Genomic DNA, 21,513 nt, shown 5'->3' with positions numbered 1-21,513 from the left:
GTTAATGTTCAGCCCAATGACAGGGAGGCAGAGTGAGAAGGGGAAGCGGGACAGACAGGAAGGCACAGTCTATGCAAATGAAATGTAGGTCACTTAGTCACTTAAAAATAGGAAACAAAAAACAATAAGAGAAAGAGGTGGTTGGCCATTGTTAAACTACAGGTACGAAAGAGCAGTGATCCCCCTCACTGTCTCGCTCTTTATTTATTGTTATGCTGCATAATTACACTGCAGATGATCAAATTTAGCTCACTGCAGTCACATGAGGGCTCCTAGAGGTGTGGAGGCCTACTTATGCCAATCCTAGTGTCTCTAATTATAGAGACACAGGCGAGTTAATGAGACCAACATGCTGTGTTGTCTGGGACCCATCCTGTTTAGATCAATTATCACCATGGACTCATTCAAGTCAGCTCTCATGGCGGTTGGATAATCACTAAATGACAAAGCAGCATAAATTGAGACTTGATGAGTAACAAACTGTGTGTTAAGCATCACACTAAAGACAAAGTCAACCTCAACATCTCTTGGCTCTATTCTGCAAATGTGACCTCATATTGCATGATAGCAACATTTTTATCAGCTACACTTTAACTGGGGCTTCTTGGATGGCAATGTCAATCTGTGGGTTGACAGAAATATATCTATAATATCTTATCAATAGTTAGATAGATGTTTCATCTAAAGCTGTCCTCTGGTTAAATGTGTATTTTATTCAATACTATTCTATCTGCAAAACTTAGTCATCAAATGGTTTCATCTTTGCAAAGAAATGAGCTTGGACTTCAATTAAGGTCAAAGCTATTAATATAATATTTGAAATATTTCAAAACATAAAATATTATACTTCATAAGAAGTTATGCACAAGTCATATTAGAGAGTAGAATTTCATGCTTGAGTTTGTCTGTTTTACAATGAACAGTACGCGGTGCACTGCATTCCAGTGTTGTTCATCAGAGAGGAGCATATAACTGCTGACTTCCTTTTTTGAAATGGAAACACATTAAGCAGGCAAAAAGTACAAGTAGCCAACTGTCCAGTCACAGCTGATGTCCTGAACTAAGAGGCAGGACTTATCATCGCATGACACAAGCTAATGACGGCCATGATACTGAAATATATCAATACAATACAATGTGTTTTGTGTTTGATTTAATTTCCTTGTTTGATTTGTCTTAATTCAGGTAGTTTAAAGCTTCCATCATTTTCAACAAGTTAAGTATAGAATATGTTTTTGAAGCTCCTTTAACTGTGTTGTGTTTGTGCAGCTTGTTCACTGTAAGACTTGTTTTTCTAATCATATCCTAATATAAAGTTTAAAAATGGAACTTACTCTAAACAAATAAATAAATGAAAAACACATTGTCCCACCTCAATTCAAGGGCTGAGACATAATTTGCAGATGACAGAACCTTTTCTTTTCCCCATACACCCTTTAGTTTCAATTACCAGTGACAAAAATAGAGGGCGGAGCATGGGAATGTTTTTCTTTCTCATGGATGAAGACGTGTACGACCAAATATGTAGACAGTCCTGCTATATAAAGCAGTCTGTTCAAACAGCAGAACCATTCAGAATATACGGGAGATCAAATGAGAAGTCCTCATGACGTCCTCATGGACTGAACGGATCGCAGAAGGAAAGTTGGGTCAGTTCTCAGAGCAAGATTAAATCAGTGTTGTCATGGCTGTGTTTATTAAAATTCACTGTCACGGCCGTGACAGTCATCTTTCTCTGGATCGAATGTTCAGCTCTGAGGTCACTGGAAACAATGACAGTGTGAGAGTCCGACCTCAGCCAGAACAGGGCCACTCCAGAGGTCAGGTCAGTCTGACCAAACCCACAGCACAGTGTCTGTGTAGCTGTGAGTTTCCCCCAGAGATGTTATTCCGCTGTGGAAGGATGTAAAAAACTACTTTTACTTAGTTTCTGCATTTAAGTACATTTTTCCAATTAATGTTCTGGTAATTTCCACAGTCATTCCATTACATGTATCATTATATCTGTATTTTCTACTCCACTACATTTTTACAATGCACTGTCTACAAGTTCACATTATTTGTTATTATCATCCTTTAAAGTCAACAACGAGAGGGGAATTGTTCCACTGGTCCAATCAGAGCAGATCAAATTAGACCCTGCCTCCTGCAGCAGCAGCAGCAGCCTCACTGGTGAAGAAGAATCACTTGTAATGGATGAGACCCCCACCCAGACTTAACTGAAATGATGCAGTAGACCGTTACCTTAGGGAAAAGGATACTTTCAGCAAGTACTTTTACTCTTAATACGTTCAGTATTTTTAAAAGCAAACCTTCAGTTGTCATAAAAACACAAACCCACATTTTAGTTAAAGTTTGAACTAAAATGTGGGTGGGGGCTGTACGCTGTACGATAGCAAATAAAGCCAGAAACCTGTCATTGTCCCTGACATGTAGCTGAGATAATGTGGATTCAGTATGAAATCAGCAGGGATTTAATTCAACAGGACTGTTGGGCCCTGGTGGAGGTATTACTCTGAGTGACATTCTAGTGGAGCTAAGATTCGATCACCAAACTTTACCAAACGACATAAAGTTACAAACGTTTGCAGGAGAATTAAGTCTATTTAGTAGTTTTATATTCATCCCTCCTCCGGACAGAGGACGGTTAATAACAGATGTTGAATGTTCTGTAACATGTAATATGTTGAGACATAGGAGTGGTTGTTTTGAAAGTTTTTTCAACACAGGATAACAAGAGCTGCAATTCAACAGTAACAGCCCCCTCTCCCCCTCTCCCCCTCACCTCTGTGCTTCTGATCCTTGCCAAGTTGGTTGCTTATATAACCTGTAAATGAGAAGGTCAGCACCCAGCAGTCATCGCCATGGACACTTGGCATGGACACGCACACACAGACACACATTGTACATCCGGGCTGGTTCACTTTGGAGCCACATGTGTGTGTGTGATAGTGCACGTATCAGAAGTAGGGCAACAGCAGTGTTACCTAACCTAGCCTGAAAAGACATCTGGGGAGTTTGAGCAGCGCTGATTACTGCTTCCCACACACACACGCACCGACACACCCACACACACACACACACACATGCACATACAAGCCACCACACACAAATATTTGGCTGAAATTCCTGTCACACACAAGCAGAAAGCAGAAAGTAGGTCACACACATAAACACACATGTGTGCGTGTGTCAACATTCCAAGTTTGTGCATTTTAAAATCAGTTTATCATAAATTCAAAACTGACACATGAAACAAGCAGACGAAAAGGGCTCAGCAACTTTTTCTACATATGAAGTCATCCAGGCAGATGGACATCAGAGACAGACAACTTCACACCAGGTCAAAATGTCTCGGAGTACACTGAGTTCATTTATTCTAACCAAGACTTTGCTCTAAGAGTTGCTGATGTTTGCCACGGTCTTTAACAACCTCGACAGCCACATCCAAGAATCCACCTCTTTAACATCGACTTTCACATGTGACATGAATGCAAAATCTCAATAGTACATCGATTTTTATAGAGAAACTTTGCACAGACCATTGAGGTTGAACTATTCCTTCTGTCATTCTCCCTACGTTTTCTCAATGTAACACATATCTGTTTAAGGAATACTTGTTGCATTTTATATTATTGAGTTGTTTAAAAATTCCCCAATTCCAAGAAAACATAAATACTCCTCAAGGACTCTGTTAATGGCAATAAACTGTGCTAGAAGCTTCAGATATTCTGATGGAATAAAAACAGTTTAATAATAATAAATACATGGAAGAGGATGAGACACTGTGACCTATTGTGTATTGTATTGCTTTTAAATCTACATGGCTCCACATGGCTGTATTGTGAGGCAAGTAGAAAAGCAAAAGGTGTTTTCATTTGTTCTTTACTGCACATTTTATGTACAAGACAAGTCCTCAAAAGGCAATACAAAATAAAATGCATAAAACATATATAGTGACTGTGAGATACATAGCTTTAATTCATACAAAGGAAACATTTAGCTGTGACATTTGCTTTAGTGATGATTTGCATCCTGCAGGAAACCAATTTATTTACATGCTTATATTTGTAAATGGAAAACTTGTTGTAAAATAACCCACACCAAGCAGCCCACATGATGATGCAGTAAAAATAGTAAAAAGACACAAAGGTCAGAGTATTAGTTGATTTTCTTAGAGTTCCCAAACAGTTTACGTTTTGAAGATTTTACATTTTTGCAGGATGCTGACAGATAACCTGTTGTTATGTATTCAAAATATCAAGAGAAAATGAATAATATCATTTACAAGGAAACTTGAAACATGTCGGACACAGACGCTCGCTAACACAGCAAACATGACTGGTTAAGTATCTGTGGTTGATGTTATAAGAAATATATTTGTCTAAAAAACCTGAAACACAGAGAAACTGAGGCTCTGCAGATTTCTTTTTTTTTTAACCAAAACTCATGACCAGCAGCAGCTACTTCAGCACATTTTTCTCCAGCTTAACTTGGATGTTATCTCATAGCACTCTGGGGCCATGAAGATTTTCCACATTCCTCAAAATGTGAGTATGTATCACTGCCTTAAAATCACACACACACGCACACACACAGGCACACACACGCACACGCATGCACACACACACACACACACACCCACAGAGACCCACTGAGACCGACAGAAAAACAGCATCCTGTCCAGTCCTTAAGACAGAATGAATTAATAAACCCCAATATTACTTGTGTTTTCCTCCTGTGGATAAAATGTCCTCTTTCTTTCTTTCTTTCTCTCCTTGTCTCCTTACCTGAAATGTTCCGTGGCATCATATGGAATACTTTGGGTTAATTTAGATAAAAAACAATTCATACTTCCTGCTGGGAGACTTCATGTATTTCCTCTCCTCTTTCTAAGACTGCTAACAAAAAATATGGATCCACTTCAAGTAAGACGCAGTTACTTTAGGGGTCCTACCCTGTCCTGTAGAAAATGTCTCCACAAGAATACAGACGTAAGGAAAGAGGAGGGTAAACAAAGCCTGTCTTTAGCTGTGTGATTGGAGGGTCTGTGCCAATCTGAAATCGGACGTGAGGAAGAAAATAAAAACAACAAATCTGTGTGTGCAAATGCATTCTGGTCCATCCAGACTCTCGGTCCACCTCAAGCCCCTTTCAGATCCTAGTGGGTCTCTTTTCGAACCAGTTGGGACCCAAGTACACAGACTTAGTTAAACCTGCTCCGTCACTGGACGATCTGCGGCATTTCACTCCAGGCTTTGGCCTTTTTCTTAGCCAGCGCCATCCACGGAGGCTCGTCCTGGGGCAAAGCAGTAGGAGGCAAGCCTCGCTGGGAGGACGGGGTCTGTCCAGAGACACCTGCAGCTCTTGTAGGAGACTTTTCTGGAGTGGTTCTCGATGAAAAAGGAGTGGAGGGGACTGTGCTACTCTGGGGCTGGGGTGCATTGGAGGAAGGAGAGAAGGTGGCAGGTTTGGAGAGAGATGGCGGGCTTGTGCAAGAGGGAGATTTGTGGGGAACAGGAACTGGAGTAGGTGCGGGGTGGGATCTGTGGTCGGGGGTGGGTTGGGCTGGAGGTTTGGCTGCAGCAGGTGGAACGAGGGGTTTTGGAGGAACTGGACAGGGCAGTGACTGGGTTTTTGAAGGTTGAGGTGGCACTGGAGTTGGAGGAGAGAAAGATCTCCGCGTCTCCTTGTCCACAGACGCTGAAGGTTTACTCATTTCTGCGAGAAAGAAAAAGAAAATAAGAAGTATACACACAGGTCAAGCACCAACAAATGAAATAAACATCTCCTGAAAAAATACAAGTGCTTGCTGTTTGCATTGATGCAGAAATGAAACATCAAGATCTTGAGTTGCAGATGTGAATCTAAAACACTTCTGCATTCGGTTTTAATGCCTCATGTTATATAACTCATTATGCTGTGTAAAGGTACTGAGTTGCTGTACATATACATAGGGCCCCTATAGACTTTCAAGCATTACATAACTCATAAGTATTATATAGCATAGCTAATCAGTGTGCAATAATGAACATTTGAGGTCATTTGAATGGGATCTGGACTGTGGCTAGGATAGAGATGCAATAGATGTTTATATAAATATTATTAAAACTCAATTTAAAACAGTTATTGCTAAGAAAAACCATAGCAGCCATTTATAAAACATTAGGAAAGTAATCTGAATTAAAATATGCTTTAAAGACATCATCAAATTATGCATTTAATATATAAACATGCATACAATTGTACCAGAAGCACCAGGAAATTAAATCACATCAATCACACAGTGGCATGAAGTGAAGTCATATGATTTTCATATTCTCAGATCAATAATCTGTGTTTTTTGCCCACTTGACTTTAGCTTGTTCACAAATAAATAAAAACTTAATTTCTGTTAGCCTGATCAGTCAATGTTGGTTGTGATGTGGAGATCACATTAACTCAGAGAGCACAACGTAAGATTGTTAACACAAGGTGGATCACAGTTAGAGGTTGTGGGGTCAGTTGTAGTAGCACACATTGTACAGATGAGGGCAGCATCACATCAGTCCAAACCAACTTGGAGACGACATGTTGAGGTGAAGAACCAGCAACAAGTTCAGTGGTTACTTTTCTAAACTCTGACATCTTCTTGTTTTGAGGTTGCAGCATGTTAAGTTGAATAGAAACTGAAAAAGAAGACAGTTGAAATGTTCCCCTGTTGTTGTTTTGGTGAGTGTGTGTGTTCTGACCTTTGCTGCTGGACTCAGCTGTTTTGTTGCCCTGCTCCCTGCTTGCCACTGAGCTGACGTACATCGGCAGTGAAGACTTCCTCTCTGGTTCGTCCTGATAACAGAGAGCAGCACAGTCACTGACTGTTCACATTCTTTGTACCACTCAGCGTCTAGAATAACAAGGGGCTGGAAATGTGAGGTGATGTACTGAACATATATGGAAGCAGAGTAAAAGAACAACATCGTACACAATTATCTAAGTGCATTTTTACATTTTAAATTACATTTACAAGTATGTAGTTTTAGACATAAACATTGGTGTTTTTCTTTGCCTGGCCTCATAGAACAATGCTAAATATATTATTATATAATGACTGTGACACAGACCTTCTTCTACTGAACTCTACTTTTAAAGCATTATGTGAATCTTAAGGACTAACATTGCCTCTTGGAGAACAATGTCAATGAATACAGTCATTTTCATGTTGGTGAAATGGTTTTTACGTGGCTGCAACAACCGGACGATTACCTTCTTGACGGTGATCTCCTCCAGCGAGTTTTCTTTATAGATCCTCTGTTTCTGTTTGGCCACAGAGATCCAGCTGGGAGAATCAGATCCACCAGAAACACCACGAGCTGCTGCTGCTGCTGGGTCTGGATCAATTACACAGCAGATACTGTTACACCAAGATTTTACTCTTTTCAAAGTTTAGGACTATTCAAGCTGTGGGAAAACTGTAACTTTAACACTCAATATAAAGTCAGTACATGAGTTTATGTGTACACACCTGAGATGCTCTTGCTTTTAACGCCACCGTCTCCGTGTACGTCTGGTTTCTTAGGAAGGGCGGGCTTGTTACTGATTGGCTGAATTATGGAGGGCTTAACCCCGATTGGCTGTGGAGGCTCAGCTTTACAGCTGGTTGGCTGAATTGGAGACTCGATGGGAGACTGCGAAAGAGAAAATCAGACAGTTAGTTGATTAAGCTGTTGACTCTACAGCTTCTCTTTAAATGAGGCAATGAGTAAGAACTGGCCAAACACTCGGGGGCAGCATAGTCATAGAAAGCTGGGGTTTCCACCTTCTTTGCTCCTGCCCTGTGCCGCAGTGGGACAGGCAGTTGGCCAAACCAGTACAAATTGTAATCGTAACATTGACTCTCTCTACATTTTCAAAACCCATATTTTTAAACTGGCTCATTCAGTCTCATTGTTTTCCATTTGGCCAACCTAGATAACGTTTTATTCACTGTTAATTTGATTGATCTTTTTTTTGTTCTGTTTTTATCTCTGCCTTGTAAGGTGACCTTGAGTGCTGTGTAAGGCGCCTATAAATAAAATGTATTGTTATTATTAACAACACAGTCACCTCTGTGTTTTCGTCCTCTGAGCTGAAGAGGTGAAGAGTGGACGTCTTCCTCAGCCGGACTCCGAATGGATTGTCAGGGTTTCCCTCCACTACAACAGAGTTTTCTGGAGGTGGGAGGTGGAGAAGTTGTGGGTTCACTTTATTTTAGCTCAAACAGTCAGTTCATGTCATGTGACTGGAAAAACAGAGGATGTGGGCCATAGTGAAAATAGAACATACAATTACAGCTCAGGACGCTGAATGAAGACAACAATACAAGCACCCAAACATATAAAACAGTAGGAATGGTCATGTTTAATGTGTCTACCTTCTGTGCTTGCAGCAGCTGAGCTCTGAGGTTTAATGCAGGCTGGAGACGGTGATGTGTTGCTCTGCGGTCTGACGGCGGTGCTCCCAGCATTCCTCGCTCTGCCTGGACTCAACACCAGCTCCACCTTGGGAGAACCTGCCGGCTCTGCTTTCACATCTGGATCCATTTTCGCTGCAGCTTCCACCTCCTCACCTCCATGTCCTGCGACAGGAGACGTCGGAGAGCAGGCGACGGCGGGCGGAGAGGAGGGAGGAGTCAAACTCTGAGGTCTCTGCCAGGCGGGCGTGATGGTGAAGCGGGCTTTACTCTGATCGGAACCACTGGACGGTCGGGTGGTTTCCTCCAAAGATGCAGGAGGTGTAACTTCTTCTACTTCTTCTTCTACTTCCAGGGTGGGCTGTTTCTCTTCCTCTACTTCCTCCACAGTGTCAGCTTGTTCATCTTCTGTGGCTGCTGCAAGCTGAGAAGGAGGCTCAGTGATGTTGTCTTTGACATCTTCAGCTGTTGGAGACTGCTGGAAGAACGATGGGTTTTTCTCTGAGCTGGGAGAGACTAGATTTATGTGGAGCATGCTGGTTTTACTGGGAGAGACAGCGCCGCTCTCTTGTGATGGAGTCTCATGAGGGAACTCCTGCAGAGACAAAGAAGAAGGGTGTGCAGGAACAGCAGCTGTGGCTTCAGTTTGATCCTCTTGTTTTGTGTCTATACTGGATAATCCCTCTCTATTTTCTTCTTCAGTTTCATCCACATCAGGATGTTTTGTTTCCACATCGGCCTCTTGGTCTGATTTTTCTTCTGAGAGCTCAATCTCTTCCTCTTCCTCAACTATCTCAGGGTTTTCTTCCCCCTCCTGCACTTTGTCAACTACTTGATCTCCCAGTTCTGTCTGGATTTCATCATCACCTGTGTGTTCTGTGGCGTCATCTCTGACCACAGCTTCTACACATTCATCTCTCTCCTGCAGTGACACAGTGATCCCAACCTCTTCATCTGCTGCATCAGGGAGGTTATCCATCATCTCCTCTGCGTCCTTGCTCTCCTCTTCAATTGCTTCCTCTGCCTCCTCCACTCTTGCACTCACTCCCTTCACCTCCTCCTCCTCTTCTCTCTTCTCCGATCCCTCCTCATCCACCTGTGGCTCTTTCTCCAGCTCCATCACCTCTTCCTCTCTCTCACCCTCTTCCTCTCGTCTATCTTCCTGAGCATGGATGTCAGATTTTCTAGAGAGCACATCATTCTCCTCCTCAGGTTCAACTTCCTCCACGTCCTCTTTCTCTGCTGCTGCTTCTTCTTCTTCCTGCTGGAAGACAAAAGAGAAAAGGAAATAATACATTACATCCTGTAAATAATTTGTTTTTCATGTAGTACTGTATATAAAGTTTGTCAACTGCAGCTCAAGACCAAATATACAAACAGATTTCTTTCTCCAGTAGCAAGTCCGTATGGTTTTTGAAAGATTCTGTCATTCAACAGTTTATTTAGTGTTTCTTTTCAGATCAACTGCTTCATTAGATTTTCGACAGTGGAACTCACACACTTACGTAACAGTTCTATGAATTCAAAGCATTATGAATCATTGCTCTTGCATGTGGCCCATTGAACTCTATTCAAAATAATTGCAAGAGCTTACAAACACGGATAGTTACATATATCCAAATAGTAGAAATTAATCAAAAATACATACACTATGTTGAACGAATAGTTCCACAACCAGTTCTTCTTCTTCCTCTGCTGCTGCTGCTGGTGCTTCTTCTTCTTCTTCATCACTTTCTGCCTCTTCCTCAACAGGAACCACTTCTTCTTCACTGGAGCGAACAGAAACCTCCTCCTCTTTCTCAGTGGTGTGACCCAACATTAGAGAGGAAGCAGCCTGATAATCGACAGGCTCATCCTCTTCTTCCTCCTCTTCCTCTACCTTCTCCCCATCTTCCATCTCTGCTAGTTCTTTTACCATCTTCTCCTCTTTCATCTCCAGGACGACGTTCTCTGTCTCTAACCTCAGTGAGCAAGACGTGAGGGGAGTTTTCAGAGAGCTCAGTACCTCCTGTAAGAACGAGCTCTCCTCCTCTTCCTCCTCATCCTCGTCTTCCTCCTCTTCCTCCTCTCTGTTTTCCTGAACTTCATCTTCATCCATTCTCAGTGCCAACGCACTTTCAACCCACTTCTTCTCTGCTCCATAGGCAATACCCGGAGGGTCCAGTAAATACTCTCTTGGGCCAGCAGGGGGCTCTGGTGTGGCTCTAGAAACAGAAGGCAAGAGGTCAGATTAACATGAGTAGAAAACAACTTAAAGTGTGAGGAGGAGAAAACACAGAGGACATCCCATCTAATCACCTGGGACTTTCCAGAGAGGAGGCTCTGGAGCTGGGCTCTGAGGAGGGCGGGGGCTGGGCGCCGGGGGCTTCCTCCTCTGACAGACTTGGCTCAGGAGGAGAGGAAATGTCCGGGCTGTGAGAAATTTCCTCTTCTGATTCCGACTCATCCTCTCCCTCCTCTCCCTCCTCCCTCTCCTCCCTCTCCTCCTTATATCTTAACAGGGATTGTCTGGAATGCTGTGATTGCTCTTTCTCCTCCTCCATGTCTTCTTCTTCTCCTTCTCCTTCTCCTTCTTCTTCTTCCTCCTCCTCCTCCTCCTCCCTCTCCACTTGTGGTTTCAGCTCATCAAAACTCACAGCTGGAGTACAGATGGAAACAAAGGTCTCAGAAGAATCTGATATCACACAGTGGCAGCAGATATATGGAAGTCTGTAGCCAATTATCATTTATAAATTCAAATTGAGGTTGAAAATATTCTGCTGAATGGATGACAACTCAATTTAACATCGGATTAATTATGGAGGTATGCAGGAGAAAAAAAACACTTTTTTATATTATTGATCTAATTGGCAGTAGCTGTACTTTCTAATCTGACAAAAAGGTTATCAAAATTGTAATTTTCATACACCAAACATGCACAACAAAAGCATATGCAATTTCCCTTTAATGAAATGATTTAACTGTAATGTTTGTAACAAGAGACCAACACATTTTACTTGAAGTACATAAAATCCTGCTGACCTTCTGACTTCTGTTCTTCTTGCTCCTCCGCAGCATCTGTTACAGATGTGTCCAGCATCTCATCCGCCACTGAGTCTCCCTCCGTTTTCCCCTCCAGCCTCTGCATTGTCACAATGAAATGACAATTACCTCTCAGATCAAGTTAGACTGACCTTTGACCTGAAGATGCAAATCCACTAAACCCTATCTTACCCTGATTGGCCAAAAGGTCTTAAACACATTATGTTATTAATAGTATCTAGCAACTAGCTTTCATACTTCACCACATGATGGCAAGTGGATACATCTTAGGCTGGAGATGCACACATGAACATTTTAACCTGATTCTCTAGATTTATGAATGTGTAAAAACCTTGACATTAGATAAAGAGTGGAAATACTGAGCTGCTGCAACAACAGGAAAGATGAGTGACAGTGTCTTTAACAGCAACAGGTCAAAACATTAGTGTGGGAAAAGAGCATTCGTAGAAGAAAATAATTCCTTTTCTACATAACCTGGTTTTCTGTGTTTAGATTTGGCCTTCATTTCTATTGGCAGTAAAAAGTTTGCACTCAAGATGAAAATTGCTGACATGTGCTTCGGTAGAGGATATTTATTAGGTGTGTGCGCTTGTGTTAGTGTAGTCTTACACTGGTTGGTTTCCTCTTGTTGCAGGCTTTGAGTCTCAGGCCTCGCTTGTGTTTGGCAGCAGAGTTGTCCAGACAGCCGAAGGGACTGGCCGGCTGACTGAAGTCTCCTGGAACCACCAGGGGGCTCATTGCTCTGCTGGAGGCTGCACAGGACAGCTGGGGACACAGAGACAAACACAGAAAGAAGGTTTCAGAAAAAAAGTTCCACAAATAACTTGTTGACAGAGTAAAGTAAATACTCCTGAGGCATTATTGAATACAGGTTAATTAAATCCCTGCAGCAGCTGGACTCCAAACCACAAGCACTCAAATATGTGTCATCATCTAGAGACAACTCTGGATGTGTCTCCAGTGAGAAACACTGGGATTTGTCCACCCATGTCCAGGGGAAATTATATCCACATGTCACTGTATCCTCAAAGTCGGTCTCTCAATGTGTCCCTGTGGAGCAGCTCCAGGCACATTTGGTCACAGTACACATTTGAGTTATTGATCTTAGTCAGGTTTTACAGCCCCTAAACTTTACAGCTGTTAACGCTACGGCTGAGAGGGAAAGAGCGTGTTAGAGTGTGTTAAAGGTGGATTTCCACTGAAATGATGAAGGTAGTAGATAAAGAATGCAGGGGAAATGAAGCAAGAGTAACAGTGAGCGAGTGAGAGCGTGAGAGACAAGGAATCCAGCTGTATAAATATTAGCTGTCCTTATCTGCAGGAACAACACCAACTCTGTCATTGCTGCGGAGCTTTCCCCTCTGTCTGCTCTCACAAATTCACAGTCTGACTCATTTTAACCTCTCCTCCTCCTCCAAATTATTCGCACCATATTTGGGCGACCTAAAGGATTGCGATGACAGTTTCAGGAAACTAAAATCTGGAATTTGGAACAGTTTCTACCAAAAACATCCCGAAAGTGTCCACAGTGACATTTGTGAATTATCAAGGGACGTGGAAAGACACACTGTTGTTGACTTTTTCTAAAAACATGTTTGTTGACTCAAGTTAATCTCTTTGCTCTAATCAGCTCAATTGTATTGTGTTTGTGGCAGATGATAGAGATCTTCTCCATATTTGGCAAATCAAACCAAAACTATCTGCATGACTAGATACCAAGTCTGTTGGAAAATATATAGAAAATGAAAGTATGTGTTTTGTGTGAACTTTCCCCTTAGGATTCACATTCAATCAATTGTCTGAGTCATACCTGGACTGAGAACATGCATCATTCAGAGGAATATGAACGCTGTTCTTCTTTATTGTGAGTGTTTGAGAGTGTGTGTTGGAGAGAGAGAAGCTGAGGCAGAGTGTGAATGTTATAGCTACAAGCAGACATGCCTACTGCCAGTGGAATGCATTCTCAACACACACACACACACACACACACACACACACACACACACACACACACACACACACACACACACACACACACACACACACACACACACACACACACACACACACACACCCTGAGGTCCTTCTTGAAGCGTCACACACTAAGCACATGACAGTGCTACAGACACAGTATTCATTTGTGTTAGTGTGAAATTCCTGAATGAATCAGAGCTGAACTAGAAAGTTAAACTGTCCAGATTCAAGTTTCAGTCCCATGAGAAGAAATGCACAGAGGTTGTGTTTGAAAGATACTTCACCACCTTAAGTCACACAAATTCATTTGGGCTCAATCAACTGCATGCAGGTATTGGCCACTTGGTGGCAGTAGAAACGAGCCACATACTCATCACTGACATAATATTACCTCGTAAAATGTATATTGTCAATAGGTTAGCAAAGAGCCGCAGACATTAAGTAATTAGGATTAATTCAGGGTTGTGTTTTTATTCACCTGAAAAATGTTAAGTCTTAATATTCACTCTCATTTTGGCTCCGTTTTGTTTTCCACCAGGTCCCGAAATACTGAAACATGTTTAATAATGGCAAAGCCTGCACTCTTTCTGTTTGCAGTAAATATGAAGACAGGCTGATCCAAACCCAGATATCCCAGTTGAGTTTAGGCAGCTATGAACAAACTGAATTGGAATGAAAACAACTTTATTTTTGGAATAAAAAAACTAAAAAACAAAAGTCTCCATAAAGTCTGTCTGGAGTTCTCACTGAAGGAAAATGCTCCAGAAAGTGCTGCTGCGACTACATTTCACAAGTCACTGCCGTCCTCTTTGGCCGCGTCCCTCTGTCTGGAATGCACTTTAAAATGAGATATTTTCAGGTTTCGGCATGCATGTCTTTGTTGCTGGCCATCTGTGGTTCTTGACTGGCAGAAACTCTCCTGAAATTGTTGAAACTCTATCATTAAATTCTCATTTGTCATACTTTACTGACTGTGCTTTCAGGACACATTGTCACCAGTGAGGCTAAATGGATAGTTGAGGTTTTTAGGACATTTGTCTTGTCATGAACTGGCACTAATCTCTGTCCATTAATAAAGTGAACTGCTCTAAGTGACAGTGTTGTCATGGAGCATATGTGACATTTTAGGTCACATGGGGTGAATCACAAACACTCATTCAGTCGGTCAGGAGACTGACAAAGCAGGAAAGAGTAAGTCAGGATGGGGATTGAGAGAGTGATAAAAATGAGGTGGTGTAGAGAAAGAGATCAACAGGGGCTTTAATGCGTCAGTGAAGAGTCGAGCATGACTCCATGAGATTTCTTCACCATCATAGTCACCTGAGGAGAAATGACAAAAAGCTCCTCATTCATGGAGCCTGCAGGTTCCTCCTGGTCTTTATAAATCGCAGTAAGAGATGATTGGAATAGTTGTTTAGCTGCTGATGAGAATAAACAAAAAGCCTAACATGTGATTGGTTTCCTCAAGTACTAGAATTTGTTTTCAGCTACAGTGTCAGTTGGAGCACATATTGAATTTGATGAGGCACTAATTTATTTATAACAATGCTGGATTTTCTGCCATGGCCTTCTTTTGTTTGCTACAGCTGCCAGGAGAAATATAGAGATTATTTCCTTCAGTGTTGCTCTGTTGAATGTAAATCTGTCATAAGCTGCCATATCCACCAGTACTGAATACAGGTGTTTTCGATACTTTGTAGGGCTTTTAGGTTTTGTCATGGTGAGATTCCAAATGTCACCATAAACCACTTGTTGAACATCCGGCACATTTTATCAGTGGCTCACACAGTTCAGTGTTAACTAATTGACAGTATTTTCACACAAACTGTTGGGAGACTCAGAGGCTCTGCACCAACCCATTGATAAGACAAAATGAATCTGCATGGCAGCGAGGAGTAAGAAAGAAGTGAATGTAACAGACCTCTTTAGCCCACTACTCATCTCTGCTAAAGGCTACATTAGCCACAAACAGCACAACCCAAATCTCCGACCAAACTGTTGGCGGCCAAGTTGCATCATAGGTAATGTAAAGTTTTGACTAGGAAGAATAATGTTTGGAATTTAAAGGATGAAATTAATGGGTCTGTGGCTCGACTGTGACGACAGAGTGTGGAGCACTCGTAAATTTGTATTTACCTGGTCGTCATCATCTATTCCCTCCAGACTGATCGAACTGTTCCTCTGAGCCTGATTCTGAGAGATGGAGATAGAGAGCAGAGTGAGTGTGGCAGCAGTGCGGTCTGCAGCCAGCTGGACTGGCACAGATGTGTAATGACATTCAGTAATATGCGTTACCATGGCTGTGTGAAGAGTGGTGTATTCAGGTGGACTGCAGGGCAGACCATCATCTTCTGACATGGTTCCTGGATCGTCTGCCCGCTTCACGCACATCAGGGATGGAGGAGAGCCCAGTCTGATGGCCTGTTTCAACTGGAGCTGCAGGAAAAACACACAATTAGAAAACCTGTACATAGTGCATGAATTTCATTTATTTAAGAATTCCAAATCTTGAAACATACACTTGTAGATAATACAGAAGAGAGTTATTGTGTTTTCAAAGTTTATTAAGTATGTAGGGGCCATTGACTTTATTTAAAGATGGACGACACATCTCCTCCACTTCCACCCTCTATCCAGAAATGAAGTCAAAATATCCTAGATATGAAAGCCGCCATCTTGTACATTCACCCACTCACACACACATTTATACAGTGCATCTATGTGCAGCACTTTCTCTATGAGAAAGGGGTTTAATCTGGGTGTGTGTGTGTGCGTGTGTGTGTGTGTGTGCGCGTGTGTGTGTGTGTGTGTGTGTGTGTGTGTGTGTGTGTGTGTGTGTGTGTGTGTGGTAGGTATCACAGAAACTCAAACTAACAGAGTCGTTATCTGTCTGTTAAATGTTGCCGTGTATCAGTCACTCAAGGTCTCACTGACTCAGGTGCAAAGCAAACACAGGACAAAACAGCTTTTCTTCATCTGGGCTGACCACTAACACACACACACACCACACACAACACACACCTCCTTGATAAGAAAGACACAGAGCAGTACAGTTTAGTTAATGTACTCCAGTTGATACGTTTACTTTAACAAATTCAAACATTGGAGCTCCAACTCAGATAAGGACACAGGAAAAGGTTATTTCACTGTTAGCACCATTTGCAGTTGCTTACAATGAAATTTACTTTATTTACATAACCAAGTTTGAATTATCCACAAAATAGCAGTATCTAACATATAAGGGCCATATTGGTGAATTGACCTTTAGGACAGTGATATGGCCAATATTTGAAAATTTTAAAACCAACATTATCTGAAGTGAGACAACATGTTATATGCATTTCCAGTGTTGCCCTGTTCATCAGATTTCCATGCACCCTGTAACATATTGAAGTGGGTGAAGTGTTGAGTCCACAAAACATTTTTGGAGTCTCAGAAGGAAACTTTGCAGCAGCCGAATCCGACACAATTGAAGTCAATGGTGACCTAAACTTCAGATGTAATAAAACAGCAGAAAAAACACAACATGCCTTCATACTGCTCGTGTGGTGGCATATTAAGCCTAAAAGTCCCCGGGAAGTGTCTAAAATTGTGGACATAGCTACACAATGGTGTGTCGGAGGGTCCATGAATGCACCTCGTAGGAACATATCAGTGGAATTTTATTCTAAAAACATGGTTTACGTTACCTCGTTTCAAGTTGATGAATCTCACACGAGCAGTATGGAGGCATGTTATGTTTCTATTATTGTATTACTTCTGAAGAAGAGGTCACTATTAACTGCAACTGTACTGTGATTTCAAACACTTCACCCGCCCTCCATAATGGTGAGTAGATAATGAGTGACTTTAAATTTTTCAATCCAGCTTGGGCTCATGTCTTCCCATTTTAAACTTTAGTTGTGACGGACATTTATTCTGTTTGTTTTCTTTGTAGCACACATCTGCTCAGCCTGTCTCTGTCACGTTTACCACATCACAAGGCTTTACATGTGTATCTACATCGGAGTTCTGACTGTGTGAGTGTATTTCATTCTACATTCACATCCCTGAGGGGGAATCACACAAACTAAATATAATAAAGAGGAGGCCAGCTGGTACCACTGTCTTTCTGTCAACTCCTTTTATTGATTTATACTGTTCATGACAGCAGAGAGCAGCCTGGGTCGCGAGATGTCCTCATGTCCAAACTCACAGACTACGATTCTTTATTTGTTTATTGTTCCTTATTAACCTCTGCACTCAAATCCTCTTTTCTCCTTCCTGCCTCCGTAGGCGGGTCAGCGTCACTGCGGCATCCTTGACATCGCAGGGATTTACGATCTCTCTCAAGCCAGATACTCATTCACAGGAGCTCAAACCTGTCGCCATGAGTTGAACAGTATTTCAAAATAAAAGACCAGGCATGATTTACCTGTAGTGATTTCACTTTCCCGTGAATGCTGTCCTGAGATGCCCCCAGAGCCTCATTGGCCTCCGATGAGTCAGAAACAAAGACAGAGTCGTGGGACAAGGCCTTACAGCCCAGGCTGATCTTTGACCTTTGGAGACAGGAAGAGGAAGAAATAAACAAACCACAGAGGAGATTTTCACAGCTTCTAAAACTAAATAAACTAAATAAAAGAGAAGTGCATGTGGGGATGGGTCACTGGTTTGGAAGAAATCACATATAAGTAACAATGATGTGGGTTTAAAATTTGTGTCATTTACCAACAAAGACATTTCAATTACAGTGAGATGTTTCCTTTGTTTTTTGGTTGTTTTTCTAAAACCAGACAGCTTCAAAAAATGTGGAGTGGATAAATCCTGAGTGAGGAGAAGTCAGCAAAGCTGTGGCAGGAAGTGGCACAGCTTTAAAAAAAAAACTGAGGAAATCAGGAGTGTCCACAGGAAGAGACACTCTACTACTTGTCACGAAAACAGGAAGCCACGAGTTTGTCAGAACGGGAGAAGGATGTTAAAACACTATCTTCCATTTTTAAATGACCTCTGATCTTTTTAACTCAAGTGGAGATATTTATCTAAATGGAGGGAGGAACTTTTCAGCTCACCTGAGGCTACATACATACCACCACATTTTCAAAACGATCTCTGTCCACACAACTGTTTTGGCTCCGTATTAGTTTTAGTCATCCTAACACGCCTGAAAACACGATCGCTTGACCACTCAGGTAAACAAGGCATGTGTGTACCGGTGTAAACAAGAAGGTCCGGTGTACACTGGAATTGTTCGGATAAAAGCTAATCTTAAAACAACAGGGTAAGCAATGCTTGTAATTGATTATCCATGTTGTTTTCTAAACTGGTAGCCAAGGCTAATGCCGGTTGTCTTCTTCTGGAAGGTCAACTGAAAGGAGCCAGAGAAATCACCAAAGGTTACGTCGAGACAGAAACGACCCAATCGCAAAGAGGTTGGGGGCGTCTATGTCACTGTTTCCAAACATCTTAATTTCTGCCCATCTATATTGAAATGTGGCCGCGTTTTAGCTGCTCTACAACAGTGGTGAGGACGTGTGAGATACAGGATGTATAACAACATATCTATTCCACAAATAACCCAAAAAGAAGTACTTGAAACAGTAATTTTACAGTGATATATATATATATTAGACCTTTGAATAAGAGTGCCATGGTTTTCCAGTTTGTATTTCTATATGCATGTGTGTGTGGGTCCAATCTTACCCAGAGCCCTTATCCTTCTCTGATCGGGTGAGTGCGTTATTCTCTGATGTTTTGCTGACATTGTCGCTCGATTGGCTGGCTTTAAGGCCCGTGTCTTCTCCAGCAGCTGAAGGCTCCTTTTTCTTCTTCCTGGCAAAGAATTTTTTGAAAGTCTGGAACTTGGACTTTTTCTTTCCTGAGAAGAAAGAGGCAGAGAGAAAGAACATTTAAAACACTGGCACAGCCCTCATCGCAGTTACACTCTCCTGACAGCACAACAGTGAAGCATTACAACTGCACAGTCACATGTTAACAAGGATTACACACAGCATCTTTACTCACTGCCCTCATATGTCTTCTAGTTACAGTAATGAATCATGTGTTCAGGTAGGCACCTCAGGAGAAACCACACACATAAAGATGTGGTTGCACGTATATAAAGACACATACACACACACACACACACACCTACACACACAGTGGGGGCATGTCCATTAACGCTGCAGTGGAAAACTCAACAACTCTTTAAACAAGTCCTTAAACAGCTACAAACTGCTTTCATTGCTCTCAGTCAGAGATGCATTCATCCAGAGCCTGAAATTCCCACTGGTCCTCCCCGTGTCCCTCACATCGACAGGGCTGTGGTCTGTCTCAAAGTTTTTTCAAACAGTGAACACAGACAAATTCACATCCCCTTCTCTTACATCTGAAGTGTCTGCATCCACTGTTCTGCAAGGCTGTACTGAAACACGCCTGGCTTTAAGCTGGTCAGATTTTACACATCACAGTCCGTCTGAATGACATCAGCTGAGGTCACTTAAGTCTGCGTTGTTTGGGGATTAAGTCTGTGTTTAGCCTCTGCTTGAGGCTCCAGGATGCATAAGCTACTACTAGTATACTAGTACAGCTGTTGCGTTGTGGGTAATGTAGGCACCAGATTTGGACCAGGAGAAACAATGTTTAGTTTATAATGAATGGATGATGTGTCTGTTTCCTTTGCATCAACTTTTGGTTATTTTTCCATCATCCAGTGTGCAGAGCTAAATCTGTGATAATCAGGTACTTGTTATCAGTGATTATAGTTTTGTTAGATGTTAGATTCTACAACCTCTGAACTGACCAGGGACTGCAAATGAACACTTCAATTCAAACAGTCACTCATTACAGCAGCTTTGGCTAAGGACCCCAAATTGCCCCTAACACTTGTGTCGGCAGTGTGTGAGCGGTGTATGATAGAGAGAGTGCTGCACATAGAGGCAGAGTGTGATGAGCGGTTATCAAGAAAAGCATCTAGAAAAGCATTACATAAATACATTCACCAGCATTTACTTATTGATACAAACATTCCCCTCTAATGGAGAAGTAATTGGATATGCTAACAGTGCACAGACATATTAATCACCAAAGACAACATAAAGGGAGAAACTGTAAACAGAGGAGAAGAACAACAGCACAACTGCGATCCAACTATTTTGAGGACTCACACCCCTGGGCTACAGAATAGTTCCAGAAGAGCTTTTAAAAAGATACACATTCTTTTTATACCTACTGGCTGTGTCATGTTTGTCCTTCTACCAGTGGGGAATCCTTGAGCATTCCTTTCTCTACATATATATTTTCTGCTTGGAGCAAAATCACAAATAAAACATGTCTGGAATCTAAACCTGGTACTGGGACCAAGGTACTTTAGATGTTCTCAAGCAGACATCCCAAAATAATTAAGAGGATTTATTTGATTTGATTTGTTTGTCAGCAGGATTACGCAAAAACTAAGATTCCTACGAAACTTGCTTGAAGGATGTGGCATGGGTCAGGGCTATTACATTTTGGTGCAGATACAGGAATTTCAATAGCATTCTTTCATATTGCAAGATGTTGTTTTATAATTCATTTCAAATAATTAATGGACCTAGATGAAAATAAATCTGGCATATTAGGTTAAAAAGCTGTTGGGCCTTGGTGGAGGTATACACTCTACCATTCTTTTTACAATGCAATTTATATAGGCCTATTATAGATAACATATTAGTCACAAGCTGTCTTTTCTTTGTGGATGGACACATTTAGCTCATACACCATTTTGATGACTTGCCACATATTGAAAATACAGTTTTAATCCAGTTTTCATGAAGGAATGTTGGCTGCATATTCCTCTCTTTTTTGTCTAAGGGCACAAAGTGAACTGCTCTGTTTACTTGAGGAGCATCCAACATGCTTTAGATGACGCTTCAGAGGCCTCTCTGCACTGCCAAAATCAGTGGGAAACACCAGTCAGTGCCATTTATTGTGCTATTTTAGGCACAATACACTATTAAGCTAAAGGTCTGCCCTCAGACAGTTTGAAAAGGCCACCGCTTCAATGGAAGGTCAGTGTAGCACAGTGATTGTATGGCTTGGATACTGTAATT

At 41.7% G+C, this 21,513-nt stretch overlaps 1 protein-coding gene across 5 annotated transcripts in view; it reads right to left on the bottom strand.

Annotated features, from left to right (window-relative positions):
- Positions 1-3,869: 3,869 nt before the first annotated feature.
- LOC109627179 (capping protein-inhibiting regulator of actin dynamics) overlaps positions 3,870-21,513 on the bottom strand; it is a 43,248-nt gene continuing 25,604 nt past the window's right edge. For all 5 annotated transcript variants that reach the window (XM_020083632.2, XM_069531191.1, XM_020083634.2 and 2 more), the window contains 14 exons: positions 19,127-19,301; positions 17,859-17,985; positions 15,740-15,880; positions 15,581-15,637; positions 12,080-12,235; positions 11,450-11,549; positions 10,727-11,066; positions 10,077-10,632; positions 8,390-9,692; positions 8,083-8,186; positions 7,502-7,664; positions 7,243-7,367; positions 6,732-6,825; positions 3,870-5,721 (listed from right to left, as the gene is read on the bottom strand). In XM_020083632.2, the coding sequence (XP_019939191.2) occupies positions 5,225-5,721; positions 6,732-6,825; positions 7,243-7,367; positions 7,502-7,664; positions 8,083-8,186; positions 8,390-9,692; positions 10,077-10,632; positions 10,727-11,066; positions 11,450-11,549; positions 12,080-12,235; positions 15,581-15,637; positions 15,740-15,880; positions 17,859-17,985; positions 19,127-19,301 (3,938 nt within the window). In that variant the 3' untranslated portion in view covers positions 3,870-5,224. The remainder of the gene's footprint in view (positions 5,722-6,731; positions 6,826-7,242; positions 7,368-7,501; positions 7,665-8,082; positions 8,187-8,389; positions 9,693-10,076; positions 10,633-10,726; positions 11,067-11,449; positions 11,550-12,079; positions 12,236-15,580; positions 15,638-15,739; positions 15,881-17,858; positions 17,986-19,126; positions 19,302-21,513) is intronic.

The sequence above is a fragment of the Paralichthys olivaceus genome, chromosome 9 (genome assembly GCF_024713975.1).
Source record: "Paralichthys olivaceus isolate ysfri-2021 chromosome 9, ASM2471397v2, whole genome shotgun sequence".
Taxonomy (NCBI): Eukaryota; Metazoa; Chordata; class Actinopteri; order Pleuronectiformes; family Paralichthyidae; genus Paralichthys; species Paralichthys olivaceus.
Note: the sequence above shows the minus strand (reverse complement) of the source record. Positions and strands in the feature narration are given on the sequence as shown.